The sequence below is a fragment of the Nycticebus coucang genome, chromosome 16 (assembly GCF_027406575.1).
Source record: "Nycticebus coucang isolate mNycCou1 chromosome 16, mNycCou1.pri, whole genome shotgun sequence".
In the NCBI taxonomy this organism is placed as follows: Eukaryota; Metazoa; Chordata; class Mammalia; order Primates; family Lorisidae; genus Nycticebus; species Nycticebus coucang.
The window spans coordinates 96155161-96174032 of NC_069795.1; the positions used below are offsets into that span (position 1 = coordinate 96155161).

Genomic DNA, 18872 nt, shown 5'->3' on the forward strand with positions numbered 1-18872 from the left:
ACTGATAGTAATAATGAGCCTCATCTTCACTCTGGAGTCCCGTGATGGTCAGGGAGGCAGAGCTGCTGGACTTGGAGCCAGAGAATAGGTCTGGGACCCCTGAGGGTCTTTTTCTGTTATCATAGATGATGAGTTTAGTGGCTATTCCTGGGAACTGCTGGTACCAGTGCACATAATGCCCACCACTATGTTGCTGCTGCTTCCCGTGCAGGAGTTGGTGACCATCTCCCCCAGGGCTCCAGACATGGAGGGCAGATGAGTTAGCACAGACTGGGCCCAGGACCCTGGAAAGGAGAGACACAGACATGGTGATTCTGGGTCTGGAGACAAGAGGAGAGAGCAGGGCCCCAGGGTCTCCCCAGGGCCTTTCCCCTGGCCCAGGTCTGGTCACCTGTGCAGTGAGCCAGGAGTGTGAGGAGGAGAGGGGACCAGGCCATTGTGAGGACATCCTGATTCCTGCCTTCTGTGCCCACAGCTGAGGCACAGCTCCCCCAGGTCTGCCTGTCCCCTCTTCTTACCCTGAGAGGATAGGCCCCATCCATGCACATGAACCTCCCACCCTGGGCCCTGCTCAGGCCACTCAACCTCAGGGTGTCAGGGGCAGGTAGGGACAGGGCTGTGTCAGGTCACAGTAGGTGGGGAGGTCATAGTTGGAATTGAGCAGGTGGCTGGTTTCAGCTCTGATTACCCTGAGACCATGAAAAAATGAGCCACATGTTCCCCCTGGTGGCCAAACCTGGACACACCATCATGTGGCATGGTGACCAGAGTGTCCCATAACCAGCCCTGCCTCCCCACTGCTCTGTCCGCTGCCCCCTGACTCAGGCTGGGTCAGGTGGCTGCTCCTGTCACCTCCCCATCAGCTCAGGGAAATCTTCCTGCTCTACTGGGATCCTCATTTGAATCTGTCCCTGGCTCCCTGGGCTGTTCCTAGGCGGGTTCCCTGTAGACACAGTCTTTGTGGGTCAGGATCAAGTCTAGAGCAGGGACCAGCCAGAATGGACTCACTTCCATACTGGGGGTGACCAGGTCTTTCCTTATATATGATCCCTACCTGGTGGCCAGAGATTTCCTCCCAGAGTGCTGGTGAAAAAGGGAGCTCTTCTCTCCAATGACAGAGGAGTGACAGGAGAAGCCATCAGGAACATTTCCAAAGGGTTATTCTAGGAATTATTTATTCCCATTCTAATTTCCACAGACTTGAAATAATAGCTATACCTGCATGTACTGTTGTGATCTGTGCTCCTCCCCTAGGAATGGATCTTCCAAGACCCTAAGGCAGGTCTGAGGGCCCCATGGCAGCTGCCTGCACAATAATTTTCTTAAGAGCAAAAATGACAGGGACATTCAGTATGTGAAGATGGGCAGAGTTAGGAATTCAAATTGCTTCTACCAGTGTCTGATTCCAGGTGAGCCTGGTGCCTGATAGCTCTGACATCATCCTATTTGGAGAAAGAGAGAAATAAAAATAATATTTTATTTAGAGAATAAAAATAAATGGCCCATATTCAGAAATGAGTGCTATCAGGGATGGTATAAATCTGAGAGAAATTATTGATCTATAAATTGTAAAGATATCTAACATATATGTGAGAAACAATTAAATAAAACAAAATATGTCATTGATCAAAACAAAAATAAAATAAAAATATACTCGTAATTTTTATTACAAATGCAAGAGTTCTGGCATTATAATGGGGGGGCTTTAGGTATACGGGTTGATTTGTTAATATTTATATTGGTGAGTTTATCACTAGGCAGTGACAATGCTTAAAAAAAGGAATAAAGAAGGAATAATTACTACAGTCATGTAAATAAAACCCACCCATATAGATAACTGAATATAAAGATATGAAACATTTTAGGTTTGTAAGGTTATTATTTGAAACATTCTTTTTTATTGTAAGCTGTGTTTTGTTTTTTGTTTTTTTACCGTGCTTTTATATGCAATTTTAAAAGTTATTGTGTTTACAGACAACAGGAAAAAAAATATTTTTTTGACAGAGTCTCACTATGTCATCTTGGATAGAGAGCTGTGGCGTCACAGCTCACAGCAACCCCAAACTCTTGGGCATAAACAATTCTCTTGCCTCAGCCTCCCAAGTAGCTGGGAATACAGGCACCTGCCACAATTCCTGGCTATTTTCTGGTTGAGTTGTCATTATTGTTTGGCAGGCCCAGACTGTGTTCGAACCCTCCAGCTCTGGTGTATGTGGCTGATGCCCTAGCCACTGAGCTACAGGACACCAAGCCAACAACAGGAAATATTAAATTCAATTTTTTATTACATAGAAAAACTGTTACAGTTGTGCTTGCATCTCATGTTTCATGGCCCTTGCTTCCCTTGTGGTGGTGCATACATGTTCACAGTGAACTTCGTTTCCCTGTACCTCTCACTTGAATAAGGAGGGACTCACTCAGGCTGAAATGTCTCTCACACAGGACAAGGATGCCTGGGTCCCCTCCCTGTCTACACTAATAAAGAATTACAAGTTTATCTCTCCAGGTGTAGAACAGGGGACAAGGAAAGATTCAACGTTTCACCTACCCAGGGACACCTACACAATTGATGTTTTTACTGTCTTTTTTCCCCTCTTCTAACAATATCTTTATCGTATGTCAAAGATATATTTCCTAGGCCTCACAGAAAGCAACAGTTTTGCCTCACTGTGCCCTTCAGCTTCTTTTATTTATTTTGTGTACTTAAAAATTATAGTTCCAAAATTCTCCCTTGGAGAAGCAGTCATATTGTTTTTGTTTGTTTGTTTGTTTGTTTTGTAGTTCCTTTTTCTCCTGGACATATCCTCACATCTCGGCTTAATAAACCTCCTTTGATAGAGATCATTCATTGCCTCAGTAACCTATTTGGGGTTGTCAACCTCCTAATCACATTTGGATAATAAAAAAACTCATTTTTATAAATAACTCTCCTATACATGGATCATTACGAAAAGTTTTGAGATGCCCCAAGATTATGAAACATGAAATCTACACAGATGAAAACAAATGAATCCCTCCCGGTGACACCGATAAGTAAAGCAAGTTGAAACTTGCATGGGTGAATCAGAAAGGACACTGTCAACCGTGTTTCTTGGAAGTGAAATAATGGACCATAACAGTCTACTGTCTCAAAACTTTCATAGTGACCCATGTATTATAAAAAAATTAAAACTATGTCAACATACTTTTTGTCCGTTGGGGAGATTCTGTGTCCTGAATGAGGAATTGCTTCCCATACAGAGCTGCAGTTGAATGGGAAGGCTGATGAGTCTCATGATGAGGCATAAATGCCTAAAGTTGTCAACACTGATGATGGACACAGTGAGGGCTGACACCCCAAAAGGAGGGACTGAGGCAAACATCTCAACAAATCTATAATCCAACCTCAAGCAGTTCCAAAATTAATTACATAGGGCAGATCTAAATTTTTGACCATTTAGATCTAAATTTTTGACCATTTAGATTTGCTAAATAATTAGCAAAAACAATGCTAATTATTTTTTTTTGTTTTCCAGAATAAAAGAAAACTTATAAGCTATTTATAACTTATAACACATTGGTAAAGTATATTTTGTAAGTAATTCAAAACATTTATTTGTTCCTCTATTTGATTTCTCTAGAATTTGGAAACTATTCATACATGTTCTTATATCGTGGCAATATAGGCATTTCGGTAAGTCTGACCATAATTGGTTTTTCTATTACTTGCATAAAAGGACATAATTAGAGATACGGGTTGTTTTACCAATTCTTTGAGTGGTTTGACATATTTTCAAATATACCCAGACTGGTTCGAGGAATCAGGTTGTTTAATAAGGTCAATAAAAACCCATCTGGAAAAACAAATACTGAGCTGATACTTCATTTATAATGTTCCCTGATCTGTGGAAAGGGAAGAACTTACTTTTCGATAGGCCCAGGAACCTCAACCTACATTGGCACCTTGAAAGGGAGGAGTTGCCCAGTTCATGTGGGGATATATAGGAAGTTACCTCCCTGGCTTGCCTGAGGAGACATTTAAGTAATCTGAAATAATAATAATAATTATTATTATTAATTATTAAAATTTCTTTGCTTATCAGTGTTACCGGGAGGGCTTCATTTGTTTCCATCTGCATAGATTTCACATTTCATAATTTGGGGTATCTCAAAACTTTTCATAATGACCCATATATAGGAGATTTATTTATGAAAACAAGTTTTTTTTGTTAATTATTAGTTATTATTATTATACAGAGTCTCTGGATAGAGTGGGGTCCCTGGTGTCATAGCTCACAGCACCTCCAAACTCTTGGGTTCCTCTTGTGTCAACCTCCTGAGTAGCTGGGACTACAGGTGCCTATCACCACACCCGGCTATTTTTTTTTTTTTTTTTTTTTTAGGAGAGATGAGGTCTCCCTCTTGCCCAGGCTGGTCTCAAACTCCTGGGCTCAAGCAGTCTACCCACCTCCGCCTTGCAGAGTGCTAGAATTAGAAGCATGAACCACTGTGCCTGGGCCAAGTAACTTGAAATTCTTTTTAAAAAGGAGGTGATGGTTCTAGCAAAGCCAGTGTTTCAAACAAACCTTTAAGGCTAATGTTTGTCTTCACTGAACTTTGTGCCTATACTGAAGCCAGGTATAAGGAGGCTAAAATTTAGTCTGCGAGTAAGTTGGCTCTAATATGATTTGTCTTTGGTAAAAATGGAAAAGTGAGGAGAAAAATAAATTATCAAAAATCCATTATCAAATCCAAGTCTTGTCCTTCTGTTTATACAGTTTTTTTAATAACAAATTATCCCAAGTTTGGACTGAATACTACTTAGTTCTTGTCTACAAAAGAAGAAAACATAAGAAAAGGTCAGAATTTACTTCAGGATGTTTTTATTTGACTCCCTAATTAAAAACAATGCTTTTCCATTCTGACCAATTCCTCTTTAATTGTCAGATAATTAATGTTATAATAATCTCTCATTTTACTTCTGTAAAAGAACGAAAAAGTGTTATGATATCCTGAAAACTGGAGATGACTTAACAAAGCTTGCACAGCTTCCTCATCTGAAATCTCATGGGGCCCGGTTTGATTTCTATTACTGTTCTCTATTTTTATTCTATTTCTATTTCTGTTACTCTACAGACAGACTGTTCCCCCTCTAGACCCAGGAAACATCACAGAAGGGAGAAGGGTTGGAAATTGTAAGGGCCAGTTTGAGAGATAGAATGGTCTTAGCAAAATGCTTATGTTCACAAAAATTGCTACATGTCTGTGACTACAAGCAATACTACAGTGTCTCAACACATACATGTAAGTTTGTAAACTTAATTTATAAAGTTTTGAATTGCATTGCTTAAAAGTTTTCAAGGGGATAAGGAGTTCCTATGTTATTCCAATCCTGTTTTACACAAAATGTTTAACTGACTGTAAGACTTTATGACTCTAAAGCTCTCCTTGTCCATCCGGGTCCCAGTGAGGGCCCACATGACTTTAGGGAAAATGGGCAGTCCACACTGTCAATGAGGGGAGAAAACAGAGTTCAGTCATCACTGCTGCCTCTGGTACGCTTTGGCCAAAATGGAAGACTGTGAACTGAAAATCTGGAACCAAATAGAAAACCCGGAGATGGAAGCAACATCTTACAGCCACCTAGTCTTTTTTTTTTTTTTTTTTTTTATGTAGAGACAGAGTCTCACCTTATCGCCCTCAGTAGAGTGCCGTGGCATCACACAGCTCACAGCAACCTCCAAATCCTTGGGCTTAGGCGATTCTCTTGACCTAGCCTCCCAAGTAGCTGGGACTACAGGCGCCCGCCACAATGCCCGGCTATTTTTTTGTTGCAGTTTGGCCGGGGCTGGGTTTGAACCCGCCACCCTCGGCATATGGGGCCGGCAACCTACCCGCTGAGCCACAGGCGCCACCCAGCCACCTAGTCTTTGATAAACCAAACAAGAACACACACTGGGGGAAAGAATCCCTATTCAATAAATGATGCTGGGAGAACTAGATATTCACATGTAAAAGACTGAAACTGGACTCACACCTTTCTCCACTCACAAAAATTGAGTCAAGATGGATAAAATACCTAAATTTAAGGCATGAAATGATAAAAATACTCATATAAAGTAAGAGGAAAACAGTGGAAGATAGTGGCCTAGGGAAAGACTTTACGAAGAAGACTTCCTTGGCAATTGCAACAACAACAAAAATAAACAAATGGGACTTAATTAAACCAAATAATTTCTGTATAGCTAAGGAGACAACAACCAAAGCAAATGGACAACCAATACTAAGGGAAAGGATATTTGCTTATTATGAATTGGACAAAAGCTTTATAAGTAGGATCTACAGAGAACTCAAATTAATAAACTTAAAAAGAGCCAACAATACCTTATATCACTGGGCAAGAGAGATAAATAGAAACTTCTCTAAAGAAAACAAATGGCTAACAATTATATGAAAAAAATGCTCATTACCCCTAATTATTAGAAAAAATGCAAATCAAAACCACCCTGAGATAGCATCTAACCCCAGCGAGAATGGCCCACATCACAAAATTTCAAAACTGCTGATGCTGGTGTGGATGTAGAAAGAAGGGAACACTTTTACACTGCTGGTGGGACTGCAAACTAATACAACCTTTTTGGATGGAAGTTTTGAGAACCCTCAGAGAACTCAAGCTAGACCTCCCATTTGATCCTGCAATCTCATTACTGGGTATCTACCCAGAAGTAAAAAAAAATCCTTTTACCGTAAGGACATTTGCACTAGACCATTTATCACAGTTCAATTTACAATTGAGAAAATGTGGAAACATCCTACAAGCCCACCAACCCAGGAATGAATTAACAAGCTGTGGTATATGTATACCATGGAATACTATTCAGCCATTAAAAAAGATGGAGACTTCACATTTTTTTGTATTAACCTGGATGGAAGTAGAACACATTGTTCTTAGCAAAGCATCACAAGAATGGAGAAGCAAGAATCCTCTGTACTCCAGTCTGATATGAGGACAATAATGACCTAGTACACAGTGTGGGTTGGGGTAAGGGGAGGGCAGGGAGAGGGAACGAGGGAGAAGCTGGAGGGTCACGGTGTGTGACACACCTTTTGGGAGAGGGACACAATATAAGAGGGACTTTACCTAACAAATGCAATCAATGTAACCTGGTTCTTTGCATCCACAATGAATCCCCAACAGTAAAATAAAAAGAAATCCTAAGCCCTCTGCTAACTGAACAGGCCCTCTTATTTACAAGCACTGCAGAAACACGTAAAAACTGAGTTCCTGGCCATGACAGAAAGAGAGAGAAGCACCATTATGTATGTGCATGATTCTAGTTCGTGAATATTCATGACTCCCCTGTATCTTGTGCAATATGTTTATTCAACCACTCCTCCCAGTATCAAATCCTGCTTCTTAGGTCTCTTCTGTGAAGCTATTGTTCCTGTGTTCCTGCCTGTGGCTGAGAGCCGTGTTTCATGCAGCTTCCCGGAATAGATACTGGGGGCTATTAAAAGCCCCTGTATTAGGTATAAAGTTCTCCTTTTTCCAAAATACAAACCACATTTTTTTTGGTTTGTTATCACTCCACACCCCTTCCCCAGATATAGTCAGGTTATGTGAAACATGAGCAGATTGACCCAGAGCTATGTTTTCTTGATGCCTTTTCTTATGTTTTTTATTTCTTAGCTCAGAAATCTACCTTATTCCCTGAAAGCATATTTTATAGGAAGACCTTGCAGTGAATCTATCAAAAACTGGGAAATATTGATTTAGCCATATTAAGTATTTGAAAACACAAACTGAAAATAGAGTATTTCTTCACCTATTTAATATTTACTTAATTATTTTGTATCATTTTGTCCCTACTTACTTTATCCTTAAGTATTTCATTTTGATTCTATCATAAGTGATACGGTTTTATTTCATCATACTTGCTATTTTATTTTTAGCATACAGGATGCATCCACATCTGTTGGTTGGAGTTGTCTTGTGAACCCAGATTGAATCTGGGCACTATGAGGTCCTCGAGTGCAGATCACGGCACTAGGAGCTCCTCCTGGACTCTGGGGGGACATGGCTGTGATCAACCTCTCTTGATTCCCCAAATGTCTCTACTGGGAAGATTTATTTTTTGTCTGTGAACAAGTGATATCTTCCTGGGAAAACACGAATGAGGTGAGAGAGTAAATGCATTGGCTCAGTCTGTCAGGAGAACTGAAGGGAAGAATATGGCCCTGCCAAGGCTGCTCTCCTGAGGACACTAGCTGTTCACACTAGATGTCACCCTGAGCTGGGATTGTCAGGGCCACCAGCAGGGGTGACTGCAACAGGTCCAGAGAGCAGACAGGAGGTATTTGCCTCACTTCCCCCTGGGTCTGGAGCACTGTGTTAACATTAGAATTGCTGTGCCGTATCAGACAGTAATAGCCTCGTCCTCAGCCTGCAGCCCAGAGATGTGCAGGATCCCTGCATGGGCCGAGGCATCTTTGGATCCAGAGAAGTGGCTGGGGACTCCAGAGCCCTGGTGTTTACTTGAGTCTGAGACATAGCTCAGGAGATACCTGGGAGGGTTCCCTGGCTTCTGCTAGAACCAATATATTGCATAGTATCCAAGACTGAGGTCACTGCTCAGGGTGCAGGTGAGTCTAGCTGATGCTCCTGGGGATGCAGAGAGAGAGGGTGGCTGAGTCAGCACAGGCTGGGAGAGGGAACCTGCGAACACAGACACCCATGGTGATGGGGCACAGACCACGATTAAGAGTCTTGCTGGTCTGAAACAGAGGAGCTGGTAGCAGCCCAGGCACCTGCAGCCTGTCCTCACCTACGCAATGGGACAGGAGCACAAGGAGGAGAGGAGTCCAGGCCACGGCAGACACAGACTCTTTAGGTCCTGGAGCAGCGCTGAGAGGCCTGGAGCTCTTTTATCTTCTCCACTGTCCAGAAGGAGGAGGGGCATTCACACTAATTTGTTTTGCCAACTGGAGGTCTCTGCCCCACCCTGAGTAAGTACTATTTGACATTCGAGCTTAGTTTTGGTCTGATGAGTGAAATTCACAGTTTGCCCCATGGGAATGACAAGGAAGGAAGCAGCTGCTCTGACCTTCCACAGGCCTATGAGCAGGAGACTCTGCCCAGCCCATGGAGGATGCAGCTGCTGAGTCTGTTCCAGTGAGTGCAGGCTCCACTGGCCCAGCTCTGGGGAGTTTTGGGAATTGGGCAGCTGGGGGTTCTCCCTACCCACATGTGCTAGCAAGGCCTACGGTGCCCCCTGCTGCCACTGTCCAGACTTCAGTCTTTCAGGGGTGATATATGAGTGGGGTCACCTGAATTCAACCCCAGACTTAAAAATTGACACATAATTGTCAGGTGAAATTTACTCTTGAAATATAGGTTGTTTTGATAATAATAAAGTCTTTAATAGAATACACCATATTATTACATCACAAAAAATATTATTGAATGAATGGATTTTGCAAGAATCTGGCCAATTTTAACAGCTATTCCCGATTTTAAAAAAAAGTAGTTAATTGTACAGAAACAGAAAAAAGAAATATGTTTATAATATGGTAATACACAGCTTCTTACTTCAGGGGAGACATTTCCACCTAGATCAGGAAAATGTAAAGGTATCTCCAGCCCCTTAGTGCCCTCGTTGCTCAACATTGATATGCAACTATTAGATGATAAAATTACACAAGGTAAATCAATGGTTTGACAACCAGGGGTGTCCAACCTTGTTTTTTTCCTGCTGTAAATTGGAAGAAGAAGAGTTATTTGGGACCACACTAAAATACAAAACACTAATGAAAGCTGATGAGAAAAAAAAGAAATAAAAAAGAAATAAAGGTCTGTGCTTAAGTTTTGCAATATTCAACACTGCAGAGAAGCAAAAAAAAAGGTCTCAAATATTCTGCATGGTGCCCTAGGGCCACAAGCTGGACATTCCTGAATGGGAAGCCTGGACCTGAGTGCATTTATGACCTTAGATATTTAGGGTTTTCTTCCAGAAATGATAGTTATATCTCTAATGAGCTAGAGCGGGTGAAATACAGTGAGAGTGGAGCAAAACACTTGGCAAAGACAACAGATAATATGTCTTAGAGCTTTTCCTGGGGCTTAGAGCAAAGAGTCACCTCTGAGGCTGTCATCCTGGTCTACAATGGGCCTCCTGCTCAGGGGGTAGCCCAGAGCACAGCACTCCTCACCTTATAGAGCTTCTTTATGGGATCTGGTGGCTCCAGACTGCATGAAAGTTACCAAATTCCCGAAGTTTCCTTTGCAGAAGGCTGTGAGCAAGTTACCAGTACACTGAGACAGAGGGCCATGAGTCTGAGGACACAACACACATGTGGCTTGTGGGGCCAGAGGAAGAATGTAGGTCCTGTGTGACCTCAGGTCCCCTTCCTCTAAATGTCTAGCAAATGTTCCTTTTATAAATGACTGAGGAAGAAAGGCTCTAGGGCATGGTGAGACGCCTCAGAGATTTGTCTCCAGAATTTCCACTGTGAGCATTGTGATCACAGCTGTGCCTCATCTCCTGGCCGGGCTATAATTGGAGCAGAATGACTCCATCCACACATATCCTGGGACTTAACCATCTATAAGCCCTTCTTGGACCAGATTTGGGAAAAACCATTAAAGAGGATAAATTGCTGTGAGAAACAATCTAGTGCAGATGTCCTCATGGTAAAATGATTTTTTTTTTCCTTCTAGGTAGGTGCTTAGTAATAGGATTGTGGAGTCAAATGAAAGGTCTATTTTGAGTTCTTTGAGGATTCTCTGTACTTCTTTCCAAAGAAGCTGTATTAGTTTGCAGTCCCACCAACAGTATAGAAGTGTTCCTTTCTCTCCACATCCATTTGCACTAGATTGTTTATTGCACACAATTTACAACTATAAAGATGTAGAAACAACCTAAATGCCTAAAAACCAAGGGATGGATTAATAAACTGTAGCATATGTACACCACAGAATGCCATTCTGCCATAAAAATATGGAGACTTTACATCTTTTGATTTAACCTGGATGGAATTGAAACACATTATTCTTAGTAAAGTATCACTAGAGTGGAAAAGTAAGTATCCAATGTACTCAATACTAATATGAAGCCAGTAGGCCAGTGGTTCTCAACCTTCTCTCGACCTTCCTAACACCATGGCCCTTTAATATAGTTCCTGTGTGTCATGACCCACAGGTTGAGAACCGCTGCAGTAGACAAACAAATACATAAGAGACACACCCACCCAATTCAGTTGGGGGAAGAGGGAATGAGGGAGGAAGGAGAGGGAGGAGGGAGGGAGATTGACGTGCTCTCACTTATTGGGCACATTGGGCATATGGCACAACTTTTGAGTGCAGGACATAAATACACTGCAACATGGACTCTTCCTAACAAACACAAACATAGTAACCTAATTGTTTATGCTCTCACATTAAACTGAAATATAAAAAAAAAAACAGGATAGTAAGTTATAATACAGTTTATTTCTATTAAATTCTGAAGATCTTTTGTAAAATTAAAATTTGTTTCATTTATTTAATAATTGGAGATATTATTATTTAGCTTAAGAAAAAATCGGCCTTGGAAAATATTTTATGAGGAGAACCTCTGGGCAATTGAAGCAACACCAAAAAATACATTACTGGGATCTGATCAAACTAAATAGCTTTTGCACAGCCAAGAGCACAGTAAGTAAAGCACAGAAAACCTTCAGAATGGGAGAAGATTTTTTACAGGTTATGCTTCTGACAGAGGTCTGATAATTAGAATCCACAGAGAACTCAAACTAATCAACAACAAAAGAAAAAATAACCTCATTTTATGTGGGCTTGAACAGAAACTTCTCTGACGAAGACAGGCGCATGGCCTACAAACACAGGAAAAAATGCTCATCATCCTTAATCATCAGAGAAATGCAAATCAAAACCTCTTTGAGATATCATCTAACTCTAGTAAGATTAGCCCACATCACAAAAATCCCAAAACTACAGATGTTGGTGTGGGTGTGGAGAGAAGGGAAAACTTCTACACTGCTGGTGGAAATGCAAGCTAATATGACCTTTTTGGAAAGAAGTTTGGAGAATACTCAAGAAACTAAAAGTAGACATTTCTGCAATTTCTCTACTAGGTATATACCCAGATGATCAAAAATCATTTTACAACAAAGACGTTTGCACCAGAATGTTTATTGTAGACCAATTCATAATAGCCAAGACTTGAAAACAGCCCAAATGCCCATCAATCCATGAATAGATTAACAAATTGTGGTATATGTACACCATGGAATACTATGCAGCCATAAAAAGATGGAGACTTCACAACTTTTATGTTTACCTGGATGGAGCTGGAGTATATTCTTCTTAGTAAAGTATCTCAAGAATGAAAAAGAAAGTATCCAATATATTCAATACTACCATGAAATCAATATATAATCCCCTACACATTCATATGAATGGTAAAACATAACTATAGTCCAGAAAGTAGAATGGAAGAGGAGAGAGAGGGGAGGAAAAAGGAGTGATGGGAGGAGGGAGAGCATTTTGGGGGACCTCACCTAATGTGCATGATGCAATGGTACATTTCAAAACTATTAAGAAATGAGCATAATTGTGATGGATGTGTTACTTAGTTCAATGTAAGCATTTCACATTGTATATTAAACCAGTACACTGAAACGCATAAATACATCAATGTACACAGTTATGATTTAAGAAAAAATATAAAATTATAAATAAATAAATAAATTTCACGTTTAAAAAATAAATAAATAGTGAAAAACTAAATAAGCTTTAAAAATCTTTCAAATATAAGAAGACAAAGAGGCAATGTCTCAAATATAAAGCAATGGAATAGGAGTCAGACTCAGGAGCAGAAGGGGTAGTGGGCAGGGACTCACAGGTGGAGAAAAGTCACACGTCACACATCAGTGAGGACACGGTGGTCAACTTCCTTCCCCCCAGCTGAGTGGTTTACCAGCTGTCTGCACAGCACCCTCGTTCTCAGCACATCACACAGCGTCCCCTGCTGGCCACAGGGCCCACCTCCTCCACTCACTGTGACAGCTGTAAGTACGTAGGACATTGGTCTTTTCACATGGTACTTTTGTCCGGTGTCACAACCCAAGAAAAGAAGGAACCCTGATGATCTCACATTTAGATTTTCATCTCTGCGGAAAATGATTTTTGAATTATAATTTATTCTTTTTTTTCAAAACGGGATCAAAATTGTCCTCAAACATACCCGGAATCTCCTACCTAGCCTGTTTCAGACACTGCTCGTGGTTGTCAGAGTGAAAGAGCACAATAAAAAGTGGGGACATTGTCTGTGTAGGGGATTGGGGTAGACAGGGAAGTGGGGGATGGGGATAGACAAAGAAGTGGGACTGCAGAAGCATCAATCAAGTGTGATGTTGTTCATGTCCAGATCTATGGTGTAGGTCAAAGAATCCCCACTGAAGAGGATTGAGGGTGTTCTAATGAGAGGTCAGGACATGTGCCCAGACCACAAGGAGGGAGGTAGTTTCTGGTGACCCTGGTAAAGGGACTGGCAAGAGCAGAGCGATGGATAATCTGAGCATGGACTCCAGCAGCTCCAAAGCGAGTACACAAGAAAAATCTGAGAAAACTTAGTTAAGCCTTATATTTCTTTTTACCAAATACTAGGGCACATATACATTCATATGTGCAAATAGCCACATATATACTCAGTGGTGTTGCCTACACAGGCTTGTTAATTACTAATTTTATTCATGTTAATTTTTTTTACTATCTTGAATAGTATACAATATTATGACTAGGAAGCCATCTTTTTTACAGGTCTAGTTTACACAGTGCTCTGTGAGGTTCCCACATGCCGAGTAAGGAAAGGGGAGCTCATGAGTTTTTGTCTCACTTCCCCACTGGCCTGAAGCACCGTGCAAACCGTTGAGGTCTTGTCCCATGCTGTACAGAAATAGTCAGCCTCGTCCTCCTCCTGGAGCCCGGAGATGGTCAGGGAAGTGACGTTTCCTGATCTGGACCCGATGAACCTCTCTGAGATCCCTGGGGGTCGATTGTCCACCAGGAGTTTGGGGGACCGACCTGGGTGCTGCTGCAGCCAAACCACTCCCTCATTACCAACATTATTGCCATTCCCAGTGCAGGTGAGTGTGACTGTCTGTCCCAAGCCCATGGACACCGATGGGGGCTGAGTCAGCCCTGCCTGGGCCAAAGACACTGTAAGGGGGACAGAGAGGACAGTGAGAGCAGGATCATAGCCCACTGTGAGTGAGAGTGAAGGGAGTGGAGCAGAGCTGGGTGAGGATCCCATAGCTCCTTTTCCCACACTCACTGCATGTTGCACCTCACCTGTATGACATGTGAGGAGGGTGAGGAGCAGAGGAGCCCAGGGCATGGTGCAGACTCAAGTTCTGCTTCCTGAAGTTCTGGTTTGGAGACTGAACTCTACTAATTCTCCTTATATCTCCCACTGTCTTCATGGGGGTGGAGCCACTACATTCAAATATGACTTTGCTTTCTGTCTGTTCCTGGGCCACCTGCCTGGGTACTCACAGGACAGCAGGAGAAAGAGTAAAAGGAGATCAGCTGGCCCCATGGCTGGAGGTGGCCTGACTCATGGTCCTGCAGGTCAGTGCTGTGGCCCAAATCTAACACAGTGAATGCGGTGATGGCTGAACTCCCCTGCAGGCCCTCAGAGGTTTCCCAGGTGGGTGGGGCCATCTCAGAAATGTCCCCCACTGCTCCTCACTGCCTCCACATCCCAAACCCTACTTGTCTTTCTGACACATCTGGGCATTCCAGATGTGAAGAATTAGAGGAACACTGGGTGTCCTGACCCTCTTTTCTGAACTGTTCACGATGTTGGTGAAAGATACAGGGAAGCTGGGAATTCTCAGTATACTGAGTTCCAGGCTAAATGATTCCCTTGCCTGCAAAGAGCTTGTCTTTCACCTGCATCAGCATCACGTTACGTCATTACTGAGATCATCTGTTATATCTCCAAAAATAAAGAATATTTTATGTTTCCATTTTGTGGAGTACAATCACACTTATTAACAGCACTCTCATGGTCAGCCTCTGGAAGTTCTCTATATTGTTATTTAACTTATTTTTAACCACCATATATGTCTCTTTGTTTGAGACCCTCCCATTCAAGTGTAAATAATATCCCTGTCTACTTTCCCAACTGCCCATTATACACGTACAACCTTGCAAATGTTACAATGTGAGTTTGTGTTTTACAATAAACAACTCATTTTTTTTTGTTTAGAACTTTTGCTCTTTATTTAGTGGATTTTTTTCTTTTTAAACTGATAATTATACTTTGAATTTTATCCATTTTATATGAAATTATTTTATTACTTCCAATTGTTTAGTGTCTCACCTTCTGTGTGTTCGTTATAAATTCCCCTTGTGTTAGACAAAGAGCTTGCTTCCAACACTTTGCTCACAGTAAGGATCTTCTTGTAAACATTTCCCTCTGTCTCTGTACAGGGTAGACACCTGCGTGGCATGTGCAAACACACTTATTTTTTGTGTGTGCTGAGGAACTTTCTTCCAGATAGCTGAACACGTTTATGCCCCCACAGTTGACAGTTTGTGATTTCCCACATTCTCACTGGCATTTTATTATATTTTACATTTTATGTCTTTATTGTTCTTTTTTAAAATTTCAGATTAATATGAGGGTACAAATGTTTAGTTTACATTGTTTTCATTTCTAAGGTAAAGTTCAAGTTGTAGTTGGGCCCTTCACCCAGGGCTGTACTGAACACCCTCACAATGTGCACGTTAGTTGAGATCCTGCCAATTGCCCCCTCTTGCCCCTCTCCCTACTCATACTCTGAGGGCTCCATCCGACATTCAGTATGTCAGGTCTTCCTTGTCCAGCTAGCAGAAGTACAATGGGGCTAGTGGTTCCACAAATCTGGAGTTTTGGGGAAAGCACCAGTTAGAGCTGGTACCAACACAAATGATAAGATGCAAATGTTGCTGCTTCTCCCAGAGCAGGAGATAGTGACTTCCTGATCCACAGACTCCAGCAATAAGAATGGTAGATGTCCAGGATCCTGAAAGTGCATTGACTCAAAGATAGAAAGTCTGGGGCCCAACACACCAGCCATACTGGGCACCCAGAAGGAAATAAATCACCATGTTTTCTTCTAGGGATTCTCCCCTCACCACAAATCCAGTCATCTGTGTTAGAGAGTGATGAGAAGGAGGAGGAAAAAGGCCAGGCCATGGTGGAGAATCTCCAGACATCTGTTTCCCAAGACCATCAGCTGAGACAGAGATGCCCAAATCTTTATCATTCCCCTCATTCTGGTAGAGGAAGGACCCCATCGTTAAAATTATTTTTCACCTGATTCTCCAAGCCCCTTCCTGAGACATGACTGATTCTGGGTCCCTCTGCCTTGGAGTTTGGTTGTGGAGGGTGTAAGTCTGGTGAACTTCTGATGTGGGCATCCTTAGGGATTTGGGAGGAAGGATCCAATGGGCACCAGGGAGCTCTGAGCACAGGGCAGCAGCCAAAGAACCCCAGCTGCCGCCTCACCATATGTATCAGACAGTCCCATAGCGCCTCCTGCTGGCTGTCCGTGGTCCAGTATTGTGTCTGAAAGGCACTGTCAGTATCCTGGGCTGTGCCATTGCCTCTGTGACGGGTACTTCCTGACCGTTGCCTTTACCACACCCCTCATCTTCACAAAGTACACCAAGGGCCCTCTCAAGGCTCCAACTTCCTCACCACAACTCATCTCTTACCTTCATAGAGTGCTCTCCTCACTATTTGGACTTACTGAGTGATCCTTGTTTATGTGAGGAGTGAACATTCAGCACAACAAAAGGACAAAGGACGCAAAGAACAGCCGCAGGCTCAATGTGTAGAATTCTCAAGAAGCTCCATGTCTCTCTGACCCCAATTTCCACGGACTTGGGATCAGCTCCCTTAAATCTCCCATTTATTCCTCTCATGCCCACCCAGGTGTGGATAAGGTAGGTCCCACAGTAGATCAGAAAACAGTCCTGGATCCCAGCTTCTCTGCTTCAGTCTAAGAGCATCACACTCACCCAGGATCCTGGAGGGAGGCAGACACATTTGTGCCCCCAAAAGCAGACCAGAAAATCAATAAGGCTCAGCAGATGCTGAAATGGCCCCAACATTCATGTCTACCCCTTCTCAGCTGTGACTTTACCTCAGTCCTATCACTGATCTTAAATTGTCCGTGTAAATCAGCTCCAGATTCTCTTGCCTGTACTCTGAGATCAGGCCAGTCCTCCCAGGGACCAACTAGGAGACACACCTATCTGTGACCCCAGATCAGGCTTGAAGACCTCAGTGTTGGCTGTAATTATTGAAGCATCCCTGTAACTCGGTTACAGTCCCTCCCAGCCAGGGTCTAGGGCTGCACTGCCTGCCTAGGGATCTACTCAGTGGACATTAGGAGACTTAACATGGGCCAAGAGGAAGCCAAGCTGTCCCACACACCTGATAATAGGCCTTCTACCTGTGGAACCCAAAGAGGATCCTCATCACTGCCCCAGCTCTCTGGACCAAAGTCCAGGATACAGTCCAGTCCACCCATGGACTAAATGGATTCTATGCTGACTATGACTTCACGTAAGTGTCTTCCTCACCCCCCTATTATGGTCTCTATAGCAGCCATGTGACCCAGATCCAACCTCATTCAACTATGATCCCACAAACAATTCCATCATCCCAGAGACCTAACAGAAGAAGTCATTAATGTGCCGAAACTGAAAGTATATTATCTATCTAATAGTATTTTTCCTCTTGTTCTTCTCATCCTTTAGTAACCACCTTTGTAATTTATGTTTCTGTGATTTTGGCTATACTGGGTACTTCCTATGTGTGCAATTGTAAAATCTTGCTTAGCATAATGCCCTTGAGGTTTATTCATGTTGTGGCCTGTGACATTATTTTCTCCTTTGTAATGTGCATAATATTTCTTATATTCATATAAATCATTTTCTGGGTGGCGCCTGTGGCTCAGTCGGTAAGGCGCCGGCCCCATATACCGAGGGTGGTGGGTTCAAACCCGGCCCTGGCCAAACTGCAACCAAAAAAAAAAAAAAAATAGCCGGGCGTTGTGGCGGGCACCTGTAGTCCCAGCTACTCGGGAGGCTGAGGCAGGAGAATCGCCTAAGCCCAGGAGTTGGAGGTTGCTGTGAGCTGTGTCAGGCCACAGCACTCTACTGAGGGCCATAAAGTGACACTCTGTCTCTACAAAAAAAAAAAAAAAAAAAAATTTCCATATAAATCATTTTCTTTACCCATTCACATCAATGAGCATTTCAATTGTTTCTACCTCTTGGTTTTTGTGAATAAATGATACAATCAACATGGATGTGTAAAGATCTCTTTGAGATTCTGCTTTGAATTATTTTGGATATATGCCCACAAGTGGGAACTAATGAGATTTTGAATTTTGAATTTCAGCTCCTGGAATACAGGAAGAGTCTTATTTTATATTCTGTGTCCATAACTCCAACTTGAGCCCATGTTGTTCTATTTTTCTTACCTGTTCTTTTCTTTTTGTCTATGTCTTCTTAATCTGTCATATACGGATATATTTTTGCTGAGTATTATATATTGTTTGTTACATTTTTAAGATTGTTTTAGATCTTGAATGATGTTATTATACTGCAAAGAGGCCTTATATTTGCTTCAGGCAGGTGATTGTGAAACATTAACAATAATTGTTAAAAGAGACAAAGATGTTCATTATTTAATACAGGTTTTCTGTATGACCTTAAATGGTCTACTCTAAAGAATGTTTTTATGTGTACTAGGGAAAAAAATTTACATTCACCTGCTGTTGGATACAAATTTCCATATACAAAGTGGACATAAAATTCATGTGCAATTTGA

General features: G+C 42.1%; 1 gene segment (V, D, J or C); it reads right to left on the bottom strand.

Annotated features, from left to right (window-relative positions):
- Window positions 1-5360: 5360 nt before the first annotated feature.
- LOC128567504 (immunoglobulin lambda variable 10-54-like) lies at window positions 5361-14394 on the bottom strand. The segment is given in 3 exon segments: window positions 5361-5486; window positions 13875-14197; window positions 14330-14394. Coding segments are annotated over 3 exon segments (495 nt in total).
- Between the last annotated feature and the right edge of the window lie 4478 nt (window positions 14395-18872).